This window comes from Accipiter gentilis, chromosome 19 (genome assembly GCF_929443795.1).
Source record: "Accipiter gentilis chromosome 19, bAccGen1.1, whole genome shotgun sequence".
Taxonomy (NCBI): domain Eukaryota; kingdom Metazoa; phylum Chordata; class Aves; order Accipitriformes; family Accipitridae; genus Astur; species Astur gentilis.
The window spans coordinates 16,382,648-16,406,105 of NC_064898.1; the positions used below are offsets into that span (position 1 = coordinate 16,382,648).

The 23,458-nt window shown below is 45.6% G+C and overlaps 2 protein-coding genes across 6 annotated transcripts in view; both read left to right on the forward strand.

Moving 5' to 3' along the window:
• MTMR2 (myotubularin related protein 2) overlaps positions 1 to 23,391 on the forward strand; it is a 67,328-nt gene extending 43,937 nt beyond the window's left edge. For all 5 annotated transcript variants that reach the window (XM_049823525.1, XM_049823521.1, XM_049823523.1 and 2 more), the window contains 10 exons: positions 453 to 554; positions 1,210 to 1,293; positions 8,990 to 9,139; positions 9,963 to 10,151; positions 13,116 to 13,301; positions 14,181 to 14,387; positions 16,967 to 17,059; positions 18,561 to 18,674; positions 20,103 to 20,279; positions 21,315 to 23,391. In XM_049823525.1, coding sequence (XP_049679482.1) covers positions 453 to 554; positions 1,210 to 1,293; positions 8,990 to 9,139; positions 9,963 to 10,151; positions 13,116 to 13,301; positions 14,181 to 14,387; positions 16,967 to 17,059; positions 18,561 to 18,674; positions 20,103 to 20,279; positions 21,315 to 21,476 — 1,464 coding nt within the window. In that variant the 3' untranslated portion in view covers positions 21,477 to 23,391. The remainder of the gene's footprint in view (positions 1 to 452; positions 555 to 1,209; positions 1,294 to 8,989; positions 9,140 to 9,962; positions 10,152 to 13,115; positions 13,302 to 14,180; positions 14,388 to 16,966; positions 17,060 to 18,560; positions 18,675 to 20,102; positions 20,280 to 21,314) is intronic.
• CCDC82 (coiled-coil domain containing 82) overlaps positions 1 to 23,458 on the forward strand; it is a 426,644-nt gene that overhangs the window by 304,974 nt on the left and 98,212 nt on the right. The window lies entirely within an intron of this gene.

Sequence of the window (23,458 nt, forward strand, 5' to 3'; positions counted from 1 at the left end):
TTGCACCACACTGGCTGGACTTGGGCTCCCTACGTGCAGGAGCTCTCTGGAGGTCCTTTGTGGGGCAGTCCCTCCCAGCTGTCTTCTGGCACAGCTCAGCGTGAGAGTCCAGTAAGAGGTAGGAGGTCTGTCTCACAAAGTCCTGTCAGTCAGCTTGTCCCTCCCCTAGACTTTCAGCAGGTAGAGAGCTTCACGTGAAGGCAAGATGCTGCGATCAGGTGCACCTGTGCCCTCCCTCTGCTCCTCTGCAGTTGTGGCAGGCTTTGTTGGAGGCTGCAGATGACCGCTGAACCAAGCCCAGAGTTACAATACAGTGTTCAAAGTACGATATTAAATCAGTACTAGAAAGAGCATCATGATGTGACTCTATTTTGAAAGCTGGCTTTTGGATTTTCTTTGGATTTTGAAGTGGTTCAAAAATCTGCAATTTGATTTCCCTCTTTTTTTCCTAGGATATTCGAAATTTGCGATTTGCTCATAAGCCTGAAGGGAGAACTAGACGATCCATATTTGAGAACCTAATGAAATATGCTTTCCCAGTTTCAAATAATCTGGTAAGTATTTTCTTTTCAGTTTTTACCAAAAGACGCAGAATGGCAGTAAGCTGTTTTGTTCAGTCCCATCTACTTGGTACAGTGTTCACATGGGGTGCATTTTGCTGAAGAAGGAGAAATGCTGGGTTTTAAATCTGTTTTAAAATTCATTCTGTAGGAGTTTAGATTGTATAGAAAACAGGAAAGGTCTACTACTGTGGGGCTGGATTCCTTCATGCATGGAGAATGACTTACTGATACATCCTCCTAACAGCTAATGGTGACTGCACTGCCCCAAATCTGGAATGCAGTTTGTCTGCTCTGTCGTGTTATGACACTGCAATTGTTGCTTCAAATACTGGTTGCAAGGATTTAGTTCTAAATATGTAAGAGCGTTCTCGCTCAAATAGTCTTTTCTTTCTGTCTTTAATAATAAACTCCTTTTGTCTGTGAAGTACTAGGTAATAGACAAGCAAGATCAGGGGTATAGAGGAAAGTACGTTGTTGTACTAATTATCTGCTACAGCAAGCATGTTGATCTTTTTCACAAAGCCCTAAAAGAAAAGTAGTCCAGTGGGAAAAAAGAAGGACCAGTCATAAGTTACTATTTGAGATCTCAAACATCCTGGAAGTGGGCTCTGAGTGGGCTCTTAATGGTAAATTTTCTTTCTTTCAGCCACTTTTTGCATTTGAGTACAAAGAGGTTTTCCCAGAAAATGGATGGAAGGTGTATGACCCCACTTGGGAGTACAGAAGACAGGTGGGTATTGTGCCATGTCTTTCCTCATCTCTACTCTTCAGAAGTGAGGCTCTGTGCAGTAATATAATTACAGGTCGCATGGAGCGGAGAATGATCCTGCTGACAAATGTGGTGCAGGCTGGGTTAGGACATTGTTCTGCACACTGCAGTGACTGATGACAGCAGTACAGCTTTAGAGATAGTAGCATCCACTGATGGAGATTACTCAGGCTGCAGACAGCTGACTTTAGGCTTTGGTGGAAAAAACGTTTGCTCTGGCTTAGTCATCAGCCACTGCTGGCAGTGAGGAACGGAGAATGCGTTTTGCAAGTACAGGTGTCCTGTTATTGAGTTTCACACCTCAGCTCTCGCTTGTATCAGTTTTAATTCTTCCCGGTTTTTCCTGTCTCAGACAGGAACTTGGAAGGAAGAAAAATTAAATGTAGAACGCCTTCATTTTCTTGGGGAATCGGTCAGCACAGGGATCAGCCTAGAGAGTGTTGTGATTAACCATAGCTTAGAACAGACAGTTGTAGTGTGTCCAGAGTAGACTGGCCAAAGGTATTAATGATCGTGAAGTGGCAGGCTGTCAATTAGGAATGCTGTGGTAAAACTTGAGTATTCCTGCCTGGGGGAAAAGATGGGAGAATTTTGGTTTTTGTGATGAAATCACTCTTGTCATAAAATCCTCAAGTAGAGGAAACAGCACAATTCAGTGACACATTTGCCCTGGACACAGTAAAATTCTGTCTCATCCAGATCTGCCAGAATAAAACCAATTTTCCTTTGTAAAATTAAGAAATTTTAAGTCAGGAAATTTAAAGATTTATTTGGGTCTTTCCCATAAAACGCAACAAAACCTGACCTACGTCCTAGCCTAGTTGTTCATCTGATTCCTGGCATCTAAAACATAAGGAAAGGATTAATTTTTCTAGTTTTAGTCTTCTAAAAGCTGGGCATGCCTTCTAAATTGGTTATCTAGGCCTGTCATTAACAGATGGGGAGAGAGCGCTTCACTGTTGGGGGTGATTTGTTCCCTCCTAAAATAGCTGCCTAAGATAGATTGCTGGCTTCGAGGCTGCTAATTAAAAGTGAGATGTATCTTACCTCCGCTGTCTTCATTGCAAAAAAGGGTATGTTTTGCAATGAGAGACCACAATCTAAAATCATAGTAGAGACAAACTCTGATCATTTGTAATCAATGACACACATTGTATCTAAGGTCGACTTTGATTCATAAGACCAGATAATGCAGCGATTATTTCTTCCTTTAGAATTTACCTCTTTCTTGGTAGTTATTTTAAGGAAAGACCTGTTTATAAAGAAGGGTCTGCAGCCCAAGCTGTATGGGCAAGATGCTTCTTGATAGGGCTGAGAACTTTGGAGTAAAGGCTAAAGAATACCTGTGCTATCAAAATAATCTCCATTGAAAAGCACAGCATTCACTTAGCCAAGTTTCAGTTAAAACAGATGAAGTACAAAAGACATTCTTACAATACCTGGAGAGAAGGAAGGGAGAGCCTTGAGAATTTGGAGGTAGACTATTCCAATTTCTTAATCCTTGCATGTCTGGTTTTAGAATACAGGCTTCTCTGTCCATATTAGTTTTTATATTGTGATTGGCTGTACCTTAAATTTGGCAGGAGCTTGGTTACGTGGTGAAAGGATACCTGTATCTACATGCATGTGATTTGCAGCTTTTCATGGCCTTTCTGTAAAGAAAATGAGACTCTGGGCCATGGTATCTTTGTTTCTGGTCACACGAGGTAGCACTGTGGTGTGTAAAGCATATCACAGTCGAGACATTGCTGCAACGTGTACTTCTTTTGCTATGACCTGTTTTTCTATCATTTTTGAGTTGACAGGAAAAACTTAGCCTGACTGCTTTTATGTCAAGAAATCAAACTAATGTCCATATGTGGAAGCCCCTGGTCATTTGCTTACATTGGTAACTGCAAATATTAATCCAAACCTGGATTTTTTGCAGCCATGGCCTATCTGAATTTTACCCATGATGAGCCACACTCATTCCCATTCCAGATCATGCAATCCATCTGTTCCAGTAGCTTATCTCCAAAAGTGACCAACACCAGCTGCTGAAGACGAGGCAAACCATACTGCAGTAGATGTTTATGTTGTGATCTGGCCAGGAGGAGAATTTCATCCCTTTCATGAGATTGATTTAGGTCCTGCAGCATGAAGCTTTATGTCCTCTCCAAAACGTTTAGGTATTTCAGTCTGTTTATTTAATTTCAGCATTTATAACTATGGATGTTCAATTTATCTCTGTGAATGTCTTAGCCTTTTTTCTTAATCCAGCCAGGTTCTGTTAAAGCAGTAACAAATACTACAGTAAATCAGGATTATGTCCTGAAATGGCAGCAGGGATTCGTTAACAGTGAAACAAAACGGGCATCATCAAATCAGATAATGGGATTACCTGTCTCTGACTGTATGAATTGTGATCAAAAATAGAAAAGCGGGACATACGCACTGTCTGCAGGACCTTTTGGAATGGGGTTAAAAACTGTTAGTGAAGAGCTGGCCTAGGGCATAAGCAGCCCAGCAGTATGGCCAGGCATTAACTTGCAGCAGTATGGCCAGGCATTAACTTGGTCTATCTTAGGCCAGGTCAGTCATTTCCCTGTGGAAGCAGGGACACAGAGAGAGGGGAGCGGAATGAAAGTAGAAGCCAACTACCAGGCATCCATAAAAGACTTCTAGAATAGGATCCTTGGTAGGATCTGTGTCTACACTGGTAGACGTGGCAAGTTTGCATGTCATGTGATTTATTTACTGTAATTTTTTTTCAGATTAATATAGGTGTGTTGATATGACAGAGATTGTAGCAATTAGGAAAGATATTCAGTAAACCCCTGACTTCTCTGTTAGCATTCTTGGGAAAGATGGAAATATGTAACTTCTAAAAATCTGTGATTGTGTAAAACTATGGGGAGTAATAAACAACCTGTAGAGAACAAAAGGAACTCAGAGAGGTTTGGGATTTAGTTGGTAAATGGAATCACATGTGGCAAATGAAATTTAAAACTGAAATTGCTCCCTGATTTTTATTACACGCGGGCTGGCAGAGTATAAAACAGAATTGCAAAGTGAATAAGACTCAGTTGAAACCAAAAGGCCTTGAGATGCCTTTGGAGTAACTTAAAGCTTTCATTTTCCATAACAAGGTGGGGAGCATTTGGAAAATATTACAAGGGGTTGTGAAGTTGGAAATGTGTGGTGTTTCCCTACAGAAGTCGTGCTCGTCTAATCCTGTGCTCTGGTCATACGTACCAGGCGGCCACAGTATAGGGCTGTGGTTGCTGCTTTCAGAGAAAACATGTAGAAATTAATAATTCAGAAGAAGACCTGACCTGTTTTGAGGATAAAAGAAGTGCCCAGCATTAGTATACAAGCAGAGTGGGAAAGGTAGAGCATGAGAACAGCATCCTACAGAGGAGTGTTGGGTGTAATGTAGGGGAGTAAAATGAGAATTGAACTGTTAAATGTCCCACGGTTTAACTGAGGTCCTGCTTATGCTAGGTATGTCTCTACTGCAAAACAGATTGTAGCTCTCTTGTGCTAAGTGGACCCAACCTGGGCTGAGTACACGGCAGAGGGACCAGCTTGGCTCTGGCAGCTGTATCCTGTGTCGGTGCAGGGATGCGCCTGAGCTAATGTGCTCAGCCGCTTGGTATCTCATGGCTCAAGCCAAGTATGAGAGAGGCACTGCTGGTGTGTAACTCGGGACCCTCCCTGCCTTGTCCGCTGCAGCTCAGGGTGTACCTGCATGGCTAAGCTCAGACTCGGTCCACTGGATCCTATAGAGACATGAATTATGTGTGTAACTCCAGCAAGGAAATTATTTTTTTCCTGTCAGTGAAAGATCCTCATGTGCTTAAGCTTAAACATGTGCTTTGCAAGGTAGTGGCTTCAGTGCCATGGCGATGTGTCTTCAACAGTTTTTCCCTGCAAACGAAGAAACTCCATCTTCTACAACGTGCGTAGGTCAAGTGATAACTGAGCAGGGGTCATTAAAGTAAGGCATGAATGACTACCCAGAAGGAAACCAAGTCTTGTTTATGTGTGTAGATGATACAAAGGCTGCGTCTCTATGGTTAGATGATACGGTTGTAAGGAGTGTTCCCAAGCAGTGGGGCACCTTCATCACGACTTCCAGGCATAGCTTCAGTCCAGGCTGTCACCATCCCTCTTTTGAGTGAGTGTTTGAGAATCTTTAGCCATGCATGAGAATAATCTTCCAGCAAGTTGTATGCAGATTGAGAGTATGAAGCAATTATTTACTGGCTAACACACAGAAAAGGTAGCTGAGATTTAACTAGCTACTAGGCTGAGCATTAGTACTCACCACCTCAGAGAAGGCAGAGAGACTTTCCTGGCCAGGCAGGCACCGGTGAGAGGAGAAGGATCAGCTTCTGCACTCACTTCAGTTGGGTTGTTGTTGCCATCTTCCACCAGCAATGTCAACACCAGCACACAGATGACCCAGCTGTTGGCCCTCACCCAATGACTGCTTACTGAACTCGCAGTTTTTCCCTTAGGATTCGATACCATTTCGTGATGTTGTTTTCCCTCTTGAAATCTTGAGCTACCAGCGATCCCCACCTCAACAGTCCTCTTCCTCTACCTGCAGTTTTACATTTCTTGCCTTTCTGTGGATTTTCAGACAGCTCTTTCACATGGCTTTGCAGTGTCCTTGGCACTCTGAGCCACGGTGGTGTAGCTGGGCCACATCAGAGCTGGGACCTGAAGAGGCAGTCAGGCCCTTGTGGAGTAGAGAAGAGGGAGGGCTGCAAGGCCAGCTTGCCTGCTCCCAAACCTGGGCACGCTTCAGAGGCTGATACAAGCCAAGGATCACCAGTAGGCAGTTTGAACGAACTGCCCTGTTGTGAGGATGAGTGAGTTTAATCGTATGGATGTGAGGTGCACTGTGCCAGCTGGTCTCAGTGAGAACAGTCATGGGCACATTTCGTTTATGACTATAGATGTGGCCACGTTGCCTTCCTCACTTTGCTCTCTGGCAGGAGCTGAACACGTGAATTCTCCTGAAATCAGGGCCTACTAGCAACATTGGTTTACCTGGAGAAGACTGACCTTGTGCACCAGTCAGGGCAGCCAGCTCTGGTCCCTATGTGGACACCCAGCAGCCACGTTCCCTAGCAGCTTCAGGATGCTACCCGCTGTTAGCGGGGCATGCCTGGGTTCCTCCTGCAGGTGCACAGGCAGGCAGCTCCCAGAGCGGGTCCTGAGCCTGCAAAGGCTTCTTGAGTTACATCTGTAACAGTTTGGGCTGGTTTGATAGTAGGCTTTTGGGTGCTTACAACTTACCAGGAGGCAGTGAAATGCATCTTATATGAGGAAATACCAATGTGCTTTACATCACGTTTAGCTTTTGCTATTGATTCCAGCTGGAGAAGGCACAAATCTGAAGGGAGCATGAATAAATGCAGAAGCTACGCTGCATCATGGCAAACGTCCTGGGAGGATGCAACTTCAGCTTCTCTTCTAGCCCTCTTTGTTTGCTTCAGTTCCTTAGAGAAAGTCATGATCTGAATCCAAAGCCCTCTTTGGGTGGTGCTGTGATTAAAGGCTCTCGTGCCAAGGGAAAGCAGACATTCCCTGTGATTCAAAGGAAATTTGAATGCTGACACACAGCATCTTTTCTTTCTTTGAGGGCTTGTCATGGATTTTCCTGCTCTGGGCTATTGCAGAGGAAAAATTTTGTTCAGATTTGTCAGGGTGGTAGCTGAAAGACTTGGAGCTTTGGAGGTGTCGGTTCAGGACTGAGCAGCGTGTGCTGAAGCCGTTCTGCCCAGCACTGTGAAGAGGGTGCTTTACAGTGCCAGTGACTGCTTGATCTTCTCAATGAGCGCTGGTAGAGTTGCAGGGTAGAATGACAAGAAGCTTTTCTTCCATGTAACTGCTTGTCAGCTCTCATGTTCCTTGCCAAGAGTGTGCCGACAGTGTAGTTTTAATTCACATGTGGGGGAGGTGAAATCTCCAGGCGTTGCTGATGGATCCATTGCAGTGCAGTCACGTACTTATGAGGACAGGACTGAGAACAATTTAGTCATTTGCCATTAGTTCACTTCCAAATAGTAAGCAGTTTGACCACAGCTGATGGACAGCTAAGAGCAAGAGTCTTGCTATTCCCTGGTTGACAGCAGAGCTGGTGGACCCAGGAGATTCTGTCCTTGCTGTGTATAGCAGGTAGACCTCTGAGCATGTTTTACCCATCAGTAAGCTTGGACTGTGCATACGTACTTTTTGATGCCTTTTTCTGCCACCTCTTTGGCTTCAGGCAGTGCCAAAAATAGCTTTCCTTTAGGGTTTTGGGGTTCTTGTGATCCTGGCAGCTCTGCTGATTCCTTGTAGTAACATTTCCTTCCCAGGGAGGGCCCCAGGACCAGGGGTGGTTCACAAGCAGGGTGTGACTGGTATTAGACAGAAGATCTGTCCTCTCCTCAGATTTCTAACCGTGACCTGTTTTGACAGCATGACTCACCACTCTGACTGGGAACCGGCTGCTGTCTGTGTGGGTCAACCACAATTACCACAGCTTGTCTGACTTGTGTTAGATTTGTCATTTATTTCCTGTGGGAGCCGCGACAGTGGTAATCAGTGTCCCACCACCCTCCTTAAAATGAAGTACTGTTTATTAGAACAGAAGCATGTATTGTTTTAAGAGCTGATGTTCCTCTAAAACAGCCTCTGTGCTTAACAGCCTGGCCGTGTTCACTGTAGTAGATCTGTCTTCCCCACAGAGACGCTTTGTGTCAGTGCTCACCCCTGCTGCAGCAAGTGTCTGTTTAAATCTCTCCTTGCAGGCACGCAGCAGCAACCACACTGTTTTGATCTGCTAACTCCCAGCGTCAGCCGAACTAAGTCTGCAGGTTGTCAGGATCGTCCCCGTTGTGCTTCGGGTGTTACCTGGAGGTTATCATCTGGGAAGCTGTTGAGTTGCTTCCCCATCAGGGCGTGCTGAGCTCAATGATGTGTGTGTGTAGATTCCCTGCTCTCCCAGCCCAAGTCAGACTAGTACAACCAGAGAGCTTAGTCTGAGAGGAACATGGGAGTTGCACATTACTGTCCAGATCACATACAGTCACGCAGCCAGAGACATACAATTATTAGGGTTTTGGTGGGTTTAGGGGATTGCACAGCTGTGCCACAAACACTGAACAAAGCCCAAAACAGATTGACTTTTTGGGGGTGTTTTACTGCCTGGTCTCCCTTCTGTCTTCCCCTCCATCCTGTCTGGTAACTCCACTTTCCATCCCCAGTTTCCACCCACCACGTTTGAGCTAAATGCCGAGAGAGGAGTGAGGACTGTTGGTCACCCGTTCTGTCCTGCTCCTGGCTCTCCTGTAAGCACCATGATGATACCAGGAGGTATGTTAAAGATGCTTTCAGGGGGATCACCTGTGTCACCACATCTGTAGCCCCCACAGTTCCTTTGCCATAGGTGAGCCTGCCTGCAGTCTTCTAGTTTTCCTCTTTCTCAGTGACCTGAGCAAAACATCTACCTCTCTGGGAAGAGGCATGAAATGCAAGTTACCAAGATAATGCAGTCCCAGGCTCCAGCCCTAAATGCCCTTCATTAACAAAAGTTGCCTTGCATTTCAGGTCTGGGGATTTGACTGTGCTGAGATCTCAGAGCAACTCATTTGCTAACCTGCTGTTGTTTCCTCTTTAGGGAATTCCCAATGAAAGCTGGAGGTTGACCAAGATTAATGAACGCTATGAACTGTGTGATACGTACCCTGCCATTCTAGCTGTGCCTGTAAACATTCCCGATGAAGAATTAAAGAGAGTAGCATCTTTCAGATCAAGAGGACGCATACCGGTGAGTGTGACAAAAGAAACCACTTTGATGTGGTTTTGTTACATACCTTTGGGCCATAAATAATGCCAAGATCAGGCTGAGTGGATTCCAGGGAGCAAATAAATGGTCAATGGATAATAAAAGTGCCAGCAACATGTTTGAGGAGTTAGAAAGCAACATTGTCTGCTGGGACTACTGTTGTGAAAGAGATGTAGACTAAACCAAAATGAGAAGATAAGATAACTTAGCACAACCCAGACCAAATCTCAGTTCAGTTCCTGAGAAATGCAAAGCAGCCCTATTTGGTTGTTTACAATTGTCTGGCCTACTCTGACTTTCAGGATAGAGGAATACATAGTGATGCTCTTGATGAAAATGCTTATTAAATGAAATTAAGACAAAACACATCATTATGATGATTATTTTAGGAGTAAGTGAAAATGTACTGGTTTACTTCTCAAGTCTATAGAAAATTAAATCTGTTCCTAAAGTGCTTAACTTTTACGTAGTGTAACATAGAGTAAGACATAGCCCAATGACTGCAGAGCGAGAAAGCGTGCTTATGACTCACACAATGGCAAGAAAATAGTCTGCATCCTATTTAAAAGTCAGACTTAAACCTATTCAGTCACCTCTTGTTTGTTCAAACTTTGGGAATACTACCAGAATGAATGAGTAAGGACAGAAGAGCTCGCTCTTTCATTCAATCATGATTTAATAGAATCCAGCCTTCTGGAACCAGCAAATACATGGCAGGATCCCAGAGCAAGCCATTACAGGTAAAACACTTCACTGGTTTAATGAATCCCTTTTTCTTTCATTTCTTTTTCATTTGTTTTCAAAGGTATTGTCATGGATTCACCCAGAAAGTCAAGCAACGATCACTCGCTGTAGCCAGCCAATGGTGGGAGTGAGTGGCAAGCGAAGCAAGGAAGATGAAAAGTACCTTCAAGCCATCATGGATTCTAATGCTCAATCCCATAAAATCTTCATATTTGATGCAAGGCCTAGTGTGAATGCTGTAGCCAATAAGGTCAGGTGCTTTTTTCCCTGTCTAAAGCTGAGAACGTAATAATTTAGAGCACATTTCCCACCACCATTCCAAATTATTCCTGAGGATCACAAAGGGTTTTCCACTGTGAAGGGGGGAGTCATATACAAGGATCTGATTCTCTAGACAGACTTTTACACCTGCATTGTTATCTGTAAGATATCAGAATGACTACTAAAGTCCATTTGGGTTAATCTACAATGGGAAATGAGATTGGAAGGGGAAAAAAAATAAATCAAATTAGTACTGAGGTCAAACTCCAGCACCCAGGATCTTGTGTATCACCATTTTTCTCTTCACATGGTTGAAAGACTGCTTCCCCTAACAGCACTAGTACTCTGTCCCTGTTAACCGTGATGGGAGCAGCACTTCTGAAAATCAGGCATCATGATCTTTAATCTCAAAATATAAGCTGGGGATCTTTAATGTCTAGGAATGTTGCTGTGTTCTTCCTGCTATTACAGTGTCGTGGTTTAACCCCAGACAGCAACTAAGCACCATGCAGCCGCTCTCTCACTTCTCCCCCACGCAGTGGCATGGGGGAGAGAACCAGGGAAAAAAGAATTGTGGGTTGAGATAAGAACAGTTTAATAGAACAGAAAGGATGAAAATAATAATGATAATAATAACAAAAATAAAATGACGATGATAATAATAATAAAAGGATTGGAATATACAAAACAAGTGATGCACAATGCAATTGCTCACCACTCGCTGACTGATGCCCAGTTAGTTCCTGAGCAGTGATTTCCACCCCCGGGCCAACTCCCCCCAGTTTATATACTAGACATGACATCACATGGTATGGAATACCCCTTTGGCCAGTTTGGGTCAGCTGTCCTGGCTGTGTCCCCTCCCAACTTCTTGTGCCCCTCCAGCCTTTTCGCTGGCTGGGCATGAGAAGCTGGAAAATCCTTGACTTGCTGCTAAGTAGTGTTTATACCAGCTGAAAACATCAGTGTGTTATCACCATTCTTCTCATACTGAACCCAAAACATAGCATTATACCAGCTACTAGAAAGACAATTAACTCTATCCCAGCCAAACCCAGGACATTCAGAATCACGGAATCATAGGATAGTTTGGGTTGGAAGGCACCTTTAAAGGTCATCTGGTCCAAACCCCCTGCTATGGGCAGGCACATCTTCCACTAGATCAGGTTGCTCATAGCCCCGTCCAACCTGGCCTGGAATGTTTCCAGGGATGGGGCATCGACCACCTCTCTGGGCAATCTGTGCCAGTGTTTCACCACCCTCATCATAAAAAATTTTCTTCCTTATATCTAGTCTAAATCTACCCTCTTTTAGTTTAGAACTATTAATTACCCCTTGTCCTATCGCAACAGGCTCTACTAAAAAGTCTGTCCCCATCTTTCTTCTAAGCCCCCTTATAGTACTGGAAGGCCGCAATAAGGTTTCCCCAGAGCCTTCTCTTCTCCAGGCTGAACAACCCCAACTGTCTCAGCCTTTTCCCCATAGGAGAGCTGTTCCATCCCTCTGATCATTTTTGTGGCCTCCTCTGGACCCGCTCCAACAGGTCCATGTCTCTCCTGTGCTGAGGACTCCAGAGCTGCATGCAGCACTCCAGGTGGGCTCTCAGGAGAGCAGAGCAGAGGGGCAGCATCACCTCCCTCCACCTGCTGGCCACGCTTCTTTTTCATGCATCCCAGGATATGGCTGGCTTTCTGGGCTGCGAGTGCATATTGGTGGCTCCTATTTGGTTTTTCACCCATGAATTCCCCCAAGTCCTTGGCAGGGCTGCTCTCAATCCCTTCATCCCCCAGCCTGTACTGATACCAGGTGTTGTCCCAACCCACGTGCAGGACCTTGCACTTGGCCTCGTTGAAGTTCATGAGGTTCACATGGAACCACTTCTTGAGCTTGTCCAGGTCCCTCTGGGTGGCATCCCATCCCGCAGGTGGGTCAACTGCACCACTCAGCTTGGTGTCATCTGCAAGCTTGCTGAGGGTGCACTCGATCCCACTGCCTGTGTCACTGCTGAAGATATTAAACACTACTGGTCCCAGTACGAACCCCTGAGGGACACCACTTGTCACTGAATTCCGTGTGGACATTGAGCCGTTGACCACAACCCTCTGGATGCAACCATCCATCCAATTCCTCATCCACTGAACAGTCCATCCATGAAATCCATATCTCTCCAATTCAGAGAGAAGGATGTTGTGGGGGACCGTGTCAAAGGCCTTACAGAAGTCCAGATAGGTGACATCCGTAGCTCTTCCGTTGTCCTCTAATGTCGTCACCCCATCATAGGAGGCCACTAGGTTGGTCAGGCAGGACCTGCCCTTGGTGAAGCCATGCTGGCTGTCTTGAATCACCTCCCTGTCCTCCATGTGCCTTAGCAGAGCTTCTAGGAGGATCTGTTCCCTGATCTCCCCAGGCACAGAGGTGAGGCTGACAGGTTGGTAGTTCCCAGGGTCCTCCTTTCTACCATTTTAAAAATTATGTCTCATGCCATCACTCTAAGCACTGTTTTAGTGGTAGAACCGCTTTGTTGCACTAAAGCTGATGGGTTTTTAAATTTGTTTTTAAAATCTGCCTTTCCCACTATTTAGGAAAGGCACTTAGTGTGTGGGTGTACTCTTCTATAATAGTATGGTAAATTTGTAAATGACAGAATAGTGAATCTAATGAGCTAGCAGCTTGAATGGGGATAAATTATAATTACAGAGGAAAAGAAGGCTTATTATGTGATAGTCTTTGGTAAAAATTATAGCATTCATTAACTTTTGCAGGACAGAGACACATGTGTGTGTGTGTACATGTTTGGTCCCAATTGTAAGATAAAGCCGATGTTTTCTGCCTGCTTTAGATAGCACAATCACTGTGGTATTTTGTCAACTGATATTTGCTCGGGACAAACGATCAGGATAAAGTATAAAATATGTTTTTGCTTAATGATTTTTATGTGGATTTTGTTCTTCAGGCTAAAGGAGGGGGCTATGAGAGTGAGGATGCCTATCAGAATGCAGAATTAGTGTTCCTGGACATTCACAATATTCATGTTATGAGAGAGTCGCTGAGAAAACTGAAAGAAATTGTGTATCCCAATATCGAGGAGACTCACTGGCTGTCTAATTTAGAGTCAACTCACTGGCTGGAGCATATCAAGGTATGCATGTCTGCATCCACTGGATGTGGCTGAGTAACCACAAGTCTGTACCAGTCTGTTCACTGGGAAGTGTATCCAGAGCTAAATCCAGTGCTGGATTTTCAATTCATGAGAAATTTAAAGACTTACAATTTGTTTTCAATTTATAAACAACTAAAACCACAGTTTCACAGAATGGTGAATTTTGAGGAGGTGGGAAGAGTGACAAGATGGGGGGTTGAAATACTGAAGGATGGTGTTTTGGAAGTGAAGTGCGTTACTGGGTAATGTGGAACTGTGAAAGCCCTGGTTAGAGCACTGGAGTCCCAGAGTTTCCAAGTTCTGGACTCAGAGATCCTCAACATCCTGGTGTTACTGTGTGGTCCAGACCAGCAAATGTTGGGAGTTCATGCCCCATCAGCCTTTCAGGAATCCAAGCAGAGTCAGAAGGAGTAGGGCAAAATACTTAAGCTTCTACAGATGTTGGTTTTCAAATTAAGCTCTTCCTCTCCTAAAAACGTCCAGCTTACATTGTTGACCTGCTAATGCAGACAGGGCCAAATCTGCTTCTGGGGCAGTTGCAAGGTGATGGCCATTTTGTTTTCATGTTCAGACACAGAATGCTCCTGCATTTAAATCCTGACCTGTCCAAGGACTGAGCTTAATGCAAGGGCTCTTCTAGAGTTGTGCCTACACTACAGTTTATACGTGTTGTCATCTGGCTGGAACAAAAAATGTGTTCACCAATTTGCTGTCCTAGTTATAAAGTAGTTGGAACTGATTTACCATTCTCCTTGAGGCAGACAGAGCCCTTGGTTTGTCCTGTGTTGTCACTAGCCATTTTTCATTTATAGGTTCTGTTCCAAAGAGATTTTTTAACTTTTTTTTCCCTTGTCCTAGCTCATTCTCGCTGGAGCTCTTCGAATCGCTGACAAGGTGGAGTCGGGGAAGACATCTGTGGTTGTACACTGCAGTGATGGCTGGGACCGGACAGCCCAGCTGACCTCTCTCTCTCTGCTCATGTTAGATGGCTACTACCGAACTATCAGGGGCTTTGAAGTGTTAGTGGAGAAGGAGTGGCTGAGCTTCGGCCACCGATTTCAGCTGGTGAGTCACTAGCCCTTGGAAGGCACTGAACAGAAAGTTTTTGTCCACCTTGAAGGATTTCAAAGGAGTTTAGCCTTTCCTGTGAGAAGTCTCCCAGCTGAACTCGCAGAAGAAAGGTGAATGCTGCTGCTATTGTGTCGTGGTTTAAGCCCAGCCTGCGACAAAGCACCACGTGTCCACTCACTCGCTCCTCCCCCACGGTGGGATGGGGAGGAGAAAATATAACAAAAAACTCATAGGTCAAGGCAAGGACGGGGAGGGATCACTCACCACTTATGGTCATGGGCAAAACCCAGACTTGACTTGAGGAAAAAAACAAAATCAATTTAATTTACTACAAATGAAATCAAAACAAGAATAATGGGAAGTAAAACCAATTCTTAAAAACATCTTCCCCCCACCCCTCCCTCTTTCCTGGGCTCAACTCCACTCCTGGTTCTCTCTCCACCTTCTCCCCCCAGTGGCGCAGGGGAACAGGGAATGGGGGTTGGAGTCAGTTCTCCACACGTTGTCTCTGCCGCTTCTTCCTCCTCGGGGGCAGGAGGACTCCTCACTCGTCCCCTGCTCCAGCGTGGGGTCCCTCCCACATGAGGCAGTCCTTCCCAAACTTCTCCAGAGTGAGTTCTTCCCACAGGCTGCAGTTCTTCATGAACTTCCCTAGCATGGCTCCTTCCCACGGGCTGCAGTCCTTCAGGCACAGCCTGCTCCAGCGCGAGCTTCCCCCTGGAGTCCCGGCCATCTTGGGGGGCATCCACCCCCCTGCTCCTCTCTCCCCGGGCTGCAGGTGGGCCTCTGCTCCCCCGGGGGCTGCCCTCCCTCCCTGGTCTGGGGGGACACGGCCTGCCGCCCGGTCTCCCCACGGGCTGGGGGGGCATCCCCTCCTCCCCCGCTCCTCCTCCCCTCCTTCCTCCCTGACCTCGGTACCCGCAGAGGGGTTCCTCTCCCATCCCAATCCCCTACTCCCTGCAGGTTCCCCTCTTCGCTCTGCTCTCCCAGAGGCACGACCGCCCTCACGGACGGGCTCGGCCTGGGCCAGCGGCGGGGCCGGCTCCCACCCGCCGAAGCTTCCGGCAGCTTTGAGCAGCAGCCGCCCCGGCGGCCCCTCCCCCGCTACCAAAACCCTGCCACACACACCCAATACATATTGTTTTCTGCCTATACTTCCAGTCATCCCTCAACCTCCTTGGAGACAGTATTGGTTAGATACAAGGAACAGGCAGTATTAAATCTCACAGATGTCTGACTGATATGTTGTGTTCCCATGCTCAGGCTTTAACTAACAGTGTGCTTTGGGTTCAGGATCGGCATTTCTGCTGGGAGTTGGCAGAGACTACTGGGCTATTTTTTGTCTTTCTTCCCAGTTCAGTCCATTTTCTGAGACTGCTTGGACACCATCATCTAACATGCCTTGGTATTGAAGAGGCTGGGGAATTTGGTTATGGCCTTGACCTCGCATTTTCTTCAGGCACGTTTTATTTTTGGGGAGGCTTTTAATTGTTTAGGTAAAAGATCAGCAGTTTGAGACTGGACCAAGAGTAGCTCATGGTTGTGTCCCTAGAGTTGGCAGAGGCAGCTTTATGGACTTGTGACACAGCAGTTTGTTACGGTTTGCACTGATGGGAATTGAGAGAGCCTTTCAGTGGTATCCTTTCAGTCTTTGTTCCTATTGTGTTTTGCTCGTAGCTGTTCTCTTGCAGTCCTTTAATTTTGGCAAGGGCTAGAACGAGGTCTGTTTACAGCACATGCGATGGTGGGTTGCATAGTCAAATGCTCTGAGAAAGGTGGGGCAACTGAGGTTCTGCTGCAGCAAAACTGTTAACTGGTGTTTGAACGATGAGTATTTTAGCTTTGCTGTCTATACAAAGAAAAGAACAGTATTCATTTCCTTTGGTGAGGGGACAACAGTATTACAGAAGAGGTAGGGATTTCTGTTACTTGCATGTTCTTGTTCTGTTTTTGTACAGTACTTCGGGCTCCTGGGTAATACGTAACCACTAACGTACTATACAAGTTACAAGGAATCAGGCCTCACATGTCTTGGCCACACAGCACGGTCAGGGTTGGAGGCCTACTTCTGGGGATACTTTCATCACTGCCTCTCTTGAGGTGGCAGGAGATGGACTGGGTTAGTGTTTGTACAGCGCTTGGAAGCTGCGAGGTGTTGTGTGATGGTTATCGCCACATGCCGTGCCTGTAGGTAGTGTTTAGATCTAGCACACTGTACTACTGAAGTAGCCAGGACAACAGCTGCAACTGAAGCAAAAAGCATTCTCATTTTTTTTCCTCCTGAACTTCAGCTATTAACAGAAATCAGTGCCAGCGTAGCATCTGGAGCCTCTACTCAGACAACTCGTGTTTTAATTTAGCATGAAAATATCCCCATAAAGAAATTTCACTTCAAAGACAAAGGGAGTAGCTGTCCTTTACTCCTTTACTCACTGATATGGACAAAGCAAAATCAAGACTCATTTGAACCTTCTTAAAGCTGTTGGTAAAGGCTTGGGTGACTGAGAGGACACCCCAGCAGTTTCCCCATGAAGCCCTGTGCGACTCATGTTCTTTGTCCTGCTCTTTTTTAGAGAGTTGGCCATGGAGATAAGAATCATGCAGATGCAGATCGCTCTCCCGTCTTCCTCCAGTTCATCGACTGTGTCTGGCAAATGACAAGACAGGTAAATTGCTGGGTGGCATGTGTGTCCACAAAGCCAGTATACCAAGATGTGGCACAGTGTGTGGCTACAGGAAAAATTACCAAGCTGACCTGCACAGGCTCTCCTTCCTGGGCTTCTACTCTTGTTTGGACTCTGGCAACAAGTTCCCTGGAAGTCTGTTTAGCAAAGGGCCTGAATGCATAAGTACATAGGAAGGCCACAATGTCAGCTCGCCTCAGATTAGCTAGTTGGTGGGTGCTGCTTACCTACACGCTGCTGTAATAAATGTGAGCTTGTGAGAAGCAGCTTGCCTCACCCTGAAAGAGGGGACAGTTGCCTCGCGCTTACCACGGGCAGGAACACCCCCCCCCCCCCAGCAATCCTCAGTAGCCCACTGTGCCTCCAGAAGCATGACTTGAGCTGCTGATGTAAGTCTCTAGCGTGGTGGGTGCAGACAGATCCCTGTTGCCTCTGCTCAAGGTGATCCCATAACCAAACCTGCAGCAAGACATGTATTTGGTCCATTTTAACTTCTTCTGAAGGCAAACATACTGCTCCTGACTCCTATGTGATATACAGAGCTGAGTTCCTCACTTCAGAGCAGGCACGGCAGAGGCACAGTAGTGACCTGAAAAAATTGGGCTCCTCATGGATTAAAACAGGTGAAATGGAAAAGAAGGATGCTACTATATATGAAGCTATACCATATCCAAGCAGAGAAAGAGGGAGGCTTTACCATCATTGGAGGTCACTTTCATCGTGCTCTGCTTGGATTGCTCCTACAAGCAGGCATCCTGACCTGCAGCTGGTGAGGTCAGGATGTTGCAACCAGGGCAGCCTGGGAAGAGATGGGTGGTTTGCAAGGGAGGAAGGCCTCCCGCTCTCCTCTCCATCGCCCCAGCGTGTCTGTGCAGTTCACTGCATGTGTTCTTACTGACCCTTTGTGGAGCTCCAGTTCTCCCTGTCACGGGTCTGATTGTTTCTGCATGGAACGTCAAGAGCACACACAGCCCCTACCCATACACCTGTTCCTCCCGCTGACCTGTGTTGCAAGATACCTCCCTGCTGTTCCCTCTGGGAAGCGCTCTGTTGTGCACACAGGTTATTTCCATTTGGCCCCGGGAAATTGCCGTTTCTTTTTACTCATTATTTCACCCGTGCTTCAGCCTTTTGTTCACAGTCTCATTGCGTGGTCTGTCATGAGGGGCAGGCATAGCAGAGCACGCTTCAACTTGAAGCAGCACTGAGTGTATATAAACACAGTGGTCAAATCCTTCAGACCTCTGGCTTTTGCTCAAAATTCCTCTCTGTACATGTAAAGCAGCTTTCCAAGAGAGAAACTCTTGCTTCTGGAAGGAGTAAATATGATACCAAATATCCAGCCAGGCAGGGAACAGGGACAAATTCTGGTTTAGAAATCAAGAAGAGAGGCCAACTCCTTACCAAGACCACAAAGTGGGAGAAAGTTTATTTGCGATTCCCGTTCTAAACTCCCAGGCTAATTTTCTGGTTCTGTCTGAAGTTTCCTACAGCATTTGAGTTCAATGAGTACTTCCTGATAACCATCCTGGATCACCTGTACAGCTGTTTGTTCGGGACATTCCTGTGCAGCAGTGAGCAGCAGAGAGTGAAGGAGGTAAGACAGCTTCTCTCCAAGGTGAAGGCCAGGTACTGCGATTGGTTTAGCCGGCCAGATGCTGCTAGAGAAGTTGCTTCAGCACTCAAAGATAGTGGTAGATGCAGGTCTGGGTAATGCCAAGCCCCCTTCTTAACAGCTGGGACACAGAGTATTTTCCTCTTTGCACAAACTGCTGTCTGTTGGGAGACTTCCCATTTCAGAGCAATACCATTTCCCTCTGGGCAGTCCCACTGCTTTCAGCATGGCTTTCAGCTACTCACTGGTGTCTCCCAGGTAGTTGGAAATGCAGTTTTTCTTTGAACTTCAGTTTAATGTAACCTCCTCTGGGGAAACCGGTACCTTTTTGTCCTCCCTTTTCCTTGAAGAGGTCCCTTGAGGTTGCTTTTAACTACCCAGTGGGCATTGTCATTCTGCACACATAGGTTACAGCAAGTAACTGGTCTCAGTGTGTGTTCTTGCTGTGCTTGCATTTTTCCGGGAGAGTTCAGAGCTGCTAGTATTAGGAAGGACATGCCTCTAGGTCCTGCCACCAGCCAGCTCTGCCCTGCAGTCTGGTGGAGGTTTGTTTGCCAAGGGAGGAGCATATAGACATGTACATTCAGACCCAGCCTGGAATCAGAAGGAGAAGCAGTGACCCTCATTCTGTCTCACCTACCTGAAGATGAAGCATTTTGTCACCAGAAGGTTGCAACCCAAGATCACAGAGGTACATTGAGGACAGCGCTGTGTAGACCTGATGTGATTATATGTGATAGCGCATCAGTTAAAAAATAATAATAATAAAAAGTACTGTAATACAGAAGTGATAGGATTGTACGGTATTGAAATCAGGGTCCCTGTTTCTCTAGAGTCCACAGCAATTGAATAATTGTAATTTCCAGAGAAGAAAACCTGCATACTGTTTGCATGTGGGGTTTTTTGGGGGTGTGTGTTAAAGCCTGAGCTAGCAAAGTACTTAATCTAGAAAACACTTCAACACTGGTTTCACTGGGACTGTTCACAGGCCTAATTATTCCACTAGATCAGGACCTAAATCAAATGTTTTCTTTTTTTCTTTGCAATTAAATACTCGAGCAAGTCCTCCAGGAGCACTTTAAAGAGGTGAAGTTTAACTAAAGCATTGAGAGTTCACATGCCAGCGTCCCCTTGCTGTGCCAGTGACGATTCCTGGTCTGTGTTGGCAGCTGGGTGGGTAAGAGGGGAAAGAGGGGATGTTTCTGTGCCAGGCTGTGTGTGTGCCTGCCTGCATCCATGTGCTTTGATTACAACAACCACATCAAAAGAACAGTTTTTTTTTTTCTTGAGCTACAAAAGGGCAACCAGCTCTGTATTAATGACAGGCATATGTATATGCTGTTATACTCTGTAGATAAATGCTGGGATTTGTATGGGAAATAAAGCCTCCTCCACCCCCTTCCCTTACAGAGCCTTCCAAAAAAGACCGTTTCGCTTTGGTCTTACATCAACAGCCAACTGGAAGACTTCACTAACCCCTTGTATGTGAGCTACTCCAACCACGTCCTGTATCCCGTGGCCAGCATGCGCCACCTCGAGCTGTGGGTCGGCTACTACATCCGCTGGAACCCCAGGATGAAACCCCAGGTACCTCTTCGAGGATCCTACTTTTTTATCTCCCTCTCTGCTAGTACTAATACTGTCATTGGGGAGTTCCAGACCTTTGAAGCACAAGAAGTAATAACAAACAAACTTAAGCTGCCACTGCTTGAATCTAAACCAAAAGCCTAAATTCAAATGCAAGCAAATGGAAGAGCAGCATCTACAGCTGGCTGGTGCGGGTGGTCAGCTGGAGGTCGCTGCCTGGTGAAATCCGCAGGAGCTGAAGATTCTCAGCAGTTTGGAAAATTTCTTACTTAGAATATCAGGAAAATAATCTGAAGTCTCTCTTCTTTAAAAAAGAGCCTAAACACCTAAGACTTCTTTGGATGTGGGATTCTAGATTGAGCTTTGGGCTATATTCAGATTATCGACAATAGGAAGCTGCTGCTTGCTTTGGCTGCCCAAGGCACAGGGGTCTGACTGCAACCCTGTTATGCTCACTCTGGAACTCTGACAGCAGGGAAACTGGCTTGCCCAGGGCAGGCACCTCGGACAAGCAGTCTGAACACTGCCCTAAATGTTGAAATCACTTTTTAATAGGAAGGGACAAAAATTCCTGGATTGCTTCAGTGTCCAACTGCAGTTAACAGAGCTTTGCAAATGTGGGGCATTAGGTACAGGAACCCAACAAATGCTTCACAGTACTAACTAACTGTTTAACAGTCAGAACTATGTGAAAATATTTAGATAAATCTGTATTATTTTTTTTTTCCCCAAAGCCCTGAAATTACATCCAGGTTGAGATGCCAAGGCCAGTGTCCCCCAGAAATGTCAGAGTTCTGTAATTTTCATCTTTCAAAATACACAGTTTTGTTTAGCCACCATTGCACTATGCACCTTGGATAAAAATAAGCATCCCAAAGCCAGAGCAACTACTCACCCCTGGGCTGGGGACAATGATATAACCCACATACAACCCCTCCTTCCCTCATAGCTGTGTGTAAGCTCAGCGATGTTTTGTGGTTCAGGCTTCCACTTCTGTGCTTACCTCCCAGCACTCAGCTAGACATTTTCTTGCAGGAACCTGTCCATAATCGCTACAAGGAGCTTCTTGCCAAGCGGGCCGAGCTGCAGAAGAAAGTGGAGGAACTGCAGAGAGAAATCACCAACCGTTCCACCTCATCCTCTGAGAGAGCTGGCTCTCCCGCACAGTGCGTCGCTCCTGTACAGACAGTTGTATAATAGGGACTTTTTTTTTGCCAAGTACCTTCCCAGGACCATGGGGGCAGCTTTTTTTGAAACCCTCTGGATTTCCAGCGTGGTGTCTGGGAGCTGCCAATCTATTTATTTATTTCTCTCCAGGATAATTTATTAGTACTGTAGCACTAGAGGAAGCTTAAGCAAAAACAAACAAACAAGGCCCCCTATGCAATTAACCTTCTCAGTGGCTAGATTATAATACAAACTAATTGCACTTGCCACCTAAAAGAAACCTAGAGCTCCTTCTCTGTTCACTTATGTGCTGGAAATCACTCGGCTTTAAAGAGAAACTGCGCACTAGAATGGAGTACTGTGGAGGAAAAGTATCTACTCAGAAGTTTGAAAAAGCTCCCCTTTGCTAAAAGGAACTACCGCATCTGGCTTTGTGTTGGAGCCTAGAATACAGCTGTAAAGTCATGAAACCCTCCACTATTAATGTCTGCATAGCAGTGTTGACGAGAGTATTTGCCAACATACTTAGAGACAAGCAGCGATAGCATCTAGGACATATCACCGTTCTTCTCACTTTTCCCTTCACTTTTATCTAGATCATAGGAAGCCATGTAAACAATGCCTTATTTAAAGAAAGGGCAGCTTCTACCAGTAAAACCTGGTGGTAGAGGAGCAACCTACGTGACTTGACTTTGTAGGACAAAGTTTACTTCCATCTTTGCAACTTCGGAGTCTCACATATGGTTTACATTGGGTGTGCCAGGATGCAACTTAAGCACCTCTATTTCTGAGGGGGGAAGCAGAGCATGGCTCCCCTGGGCTTTCTGCAGCTCCTCTGTCCTCCAGTGCCTCCTACTTGTCAGGGGAAGGGTAGTGGAATACCAAGGGGCATGTGTGAACTGCTGGGATCAGTCATTTCATTTTGCTTGGGTAAGCGTACTTAGTGATTTTAATGCTTCTGTGCAGGATCATAGTGGCGTACTTAAGGTATTTCAGTTTTCTGTTAACTAGTGGAAGCAAGCGTGTATCAACCAAAGAAGCCTTTCTGCCTGCAGAACTTGCAACTGCTACCTAAGGTTATTCTGGTAGATTAAACAGCTTAGCCAGTTTCTGAGGCCTATGTTTAGGTCTCTTTCCTCATAGCATACTTCAAGAATTAGTGTCACCTGACTAAACTTAAGTCCAAATTCAGTTTTAATACAAAATTTTGCTGTAAAAGTGGAGATAAAAAACACACTTGGTGAAACCATGACTGCCCTATTGCTCTTCCAAACAGGTAAGTGCAGGGCTGTAGAAGGTTGGGCTTACAGCAAAGGAAGTTATGTATGTGCAAGGATCTTCGCTCCAGGCTGCTTCTCATCGCCATGCTAACGAAGAGGGGCACTGCTTGGTCTGGGTTCTTGTGTTGCTCTTTTATGATAGGATCCCATACTGTGGTCACCTGTTTAATACACCCATCAGCATGCTGCTTCACTCAGCCTCTCTTCCACGATAGAGAAGCATTTTCTGAGAGAGCATAAGAGTGGACCGATTTACACATAAGAAATTGCCTTTCAAAAGCCACATTCCTTCCAAGGCAGTAACTGTAATTTCCCCCTGCAGTCTCCATTTCTGCCGGCTCTACTGCAGTCAGCGTCTCAGTATTTACAGAGAAATCCACAGCCACCTTCTGACAGAATGAGGAACAGGCTGTATAGCATTGCTGCACTTGTTATAGGGTAGCCTGAGATGTTACAGTTCAATAGTGCGAAGAATCCACACAAAATACCTTCTGAAGGACTTGGATTTGCTTTAAGGTCAAAGGGCAGATCTGCTCTTACGTACAATCACTATATAAGATGGTTCATAGCATTATTCTATATTAGCAAATTGACTATGTGTGTATATTTTGTTTCTTGATGAAGGCTGTTTGGTTTCCTCAACGCTAATAAAAAATTGATAAATGGGTAAAGTTCCTGTGCGCTTATTTTCAACTATGTGGTTCTCCAGAGGACTCGTAGCACGTGCAAATG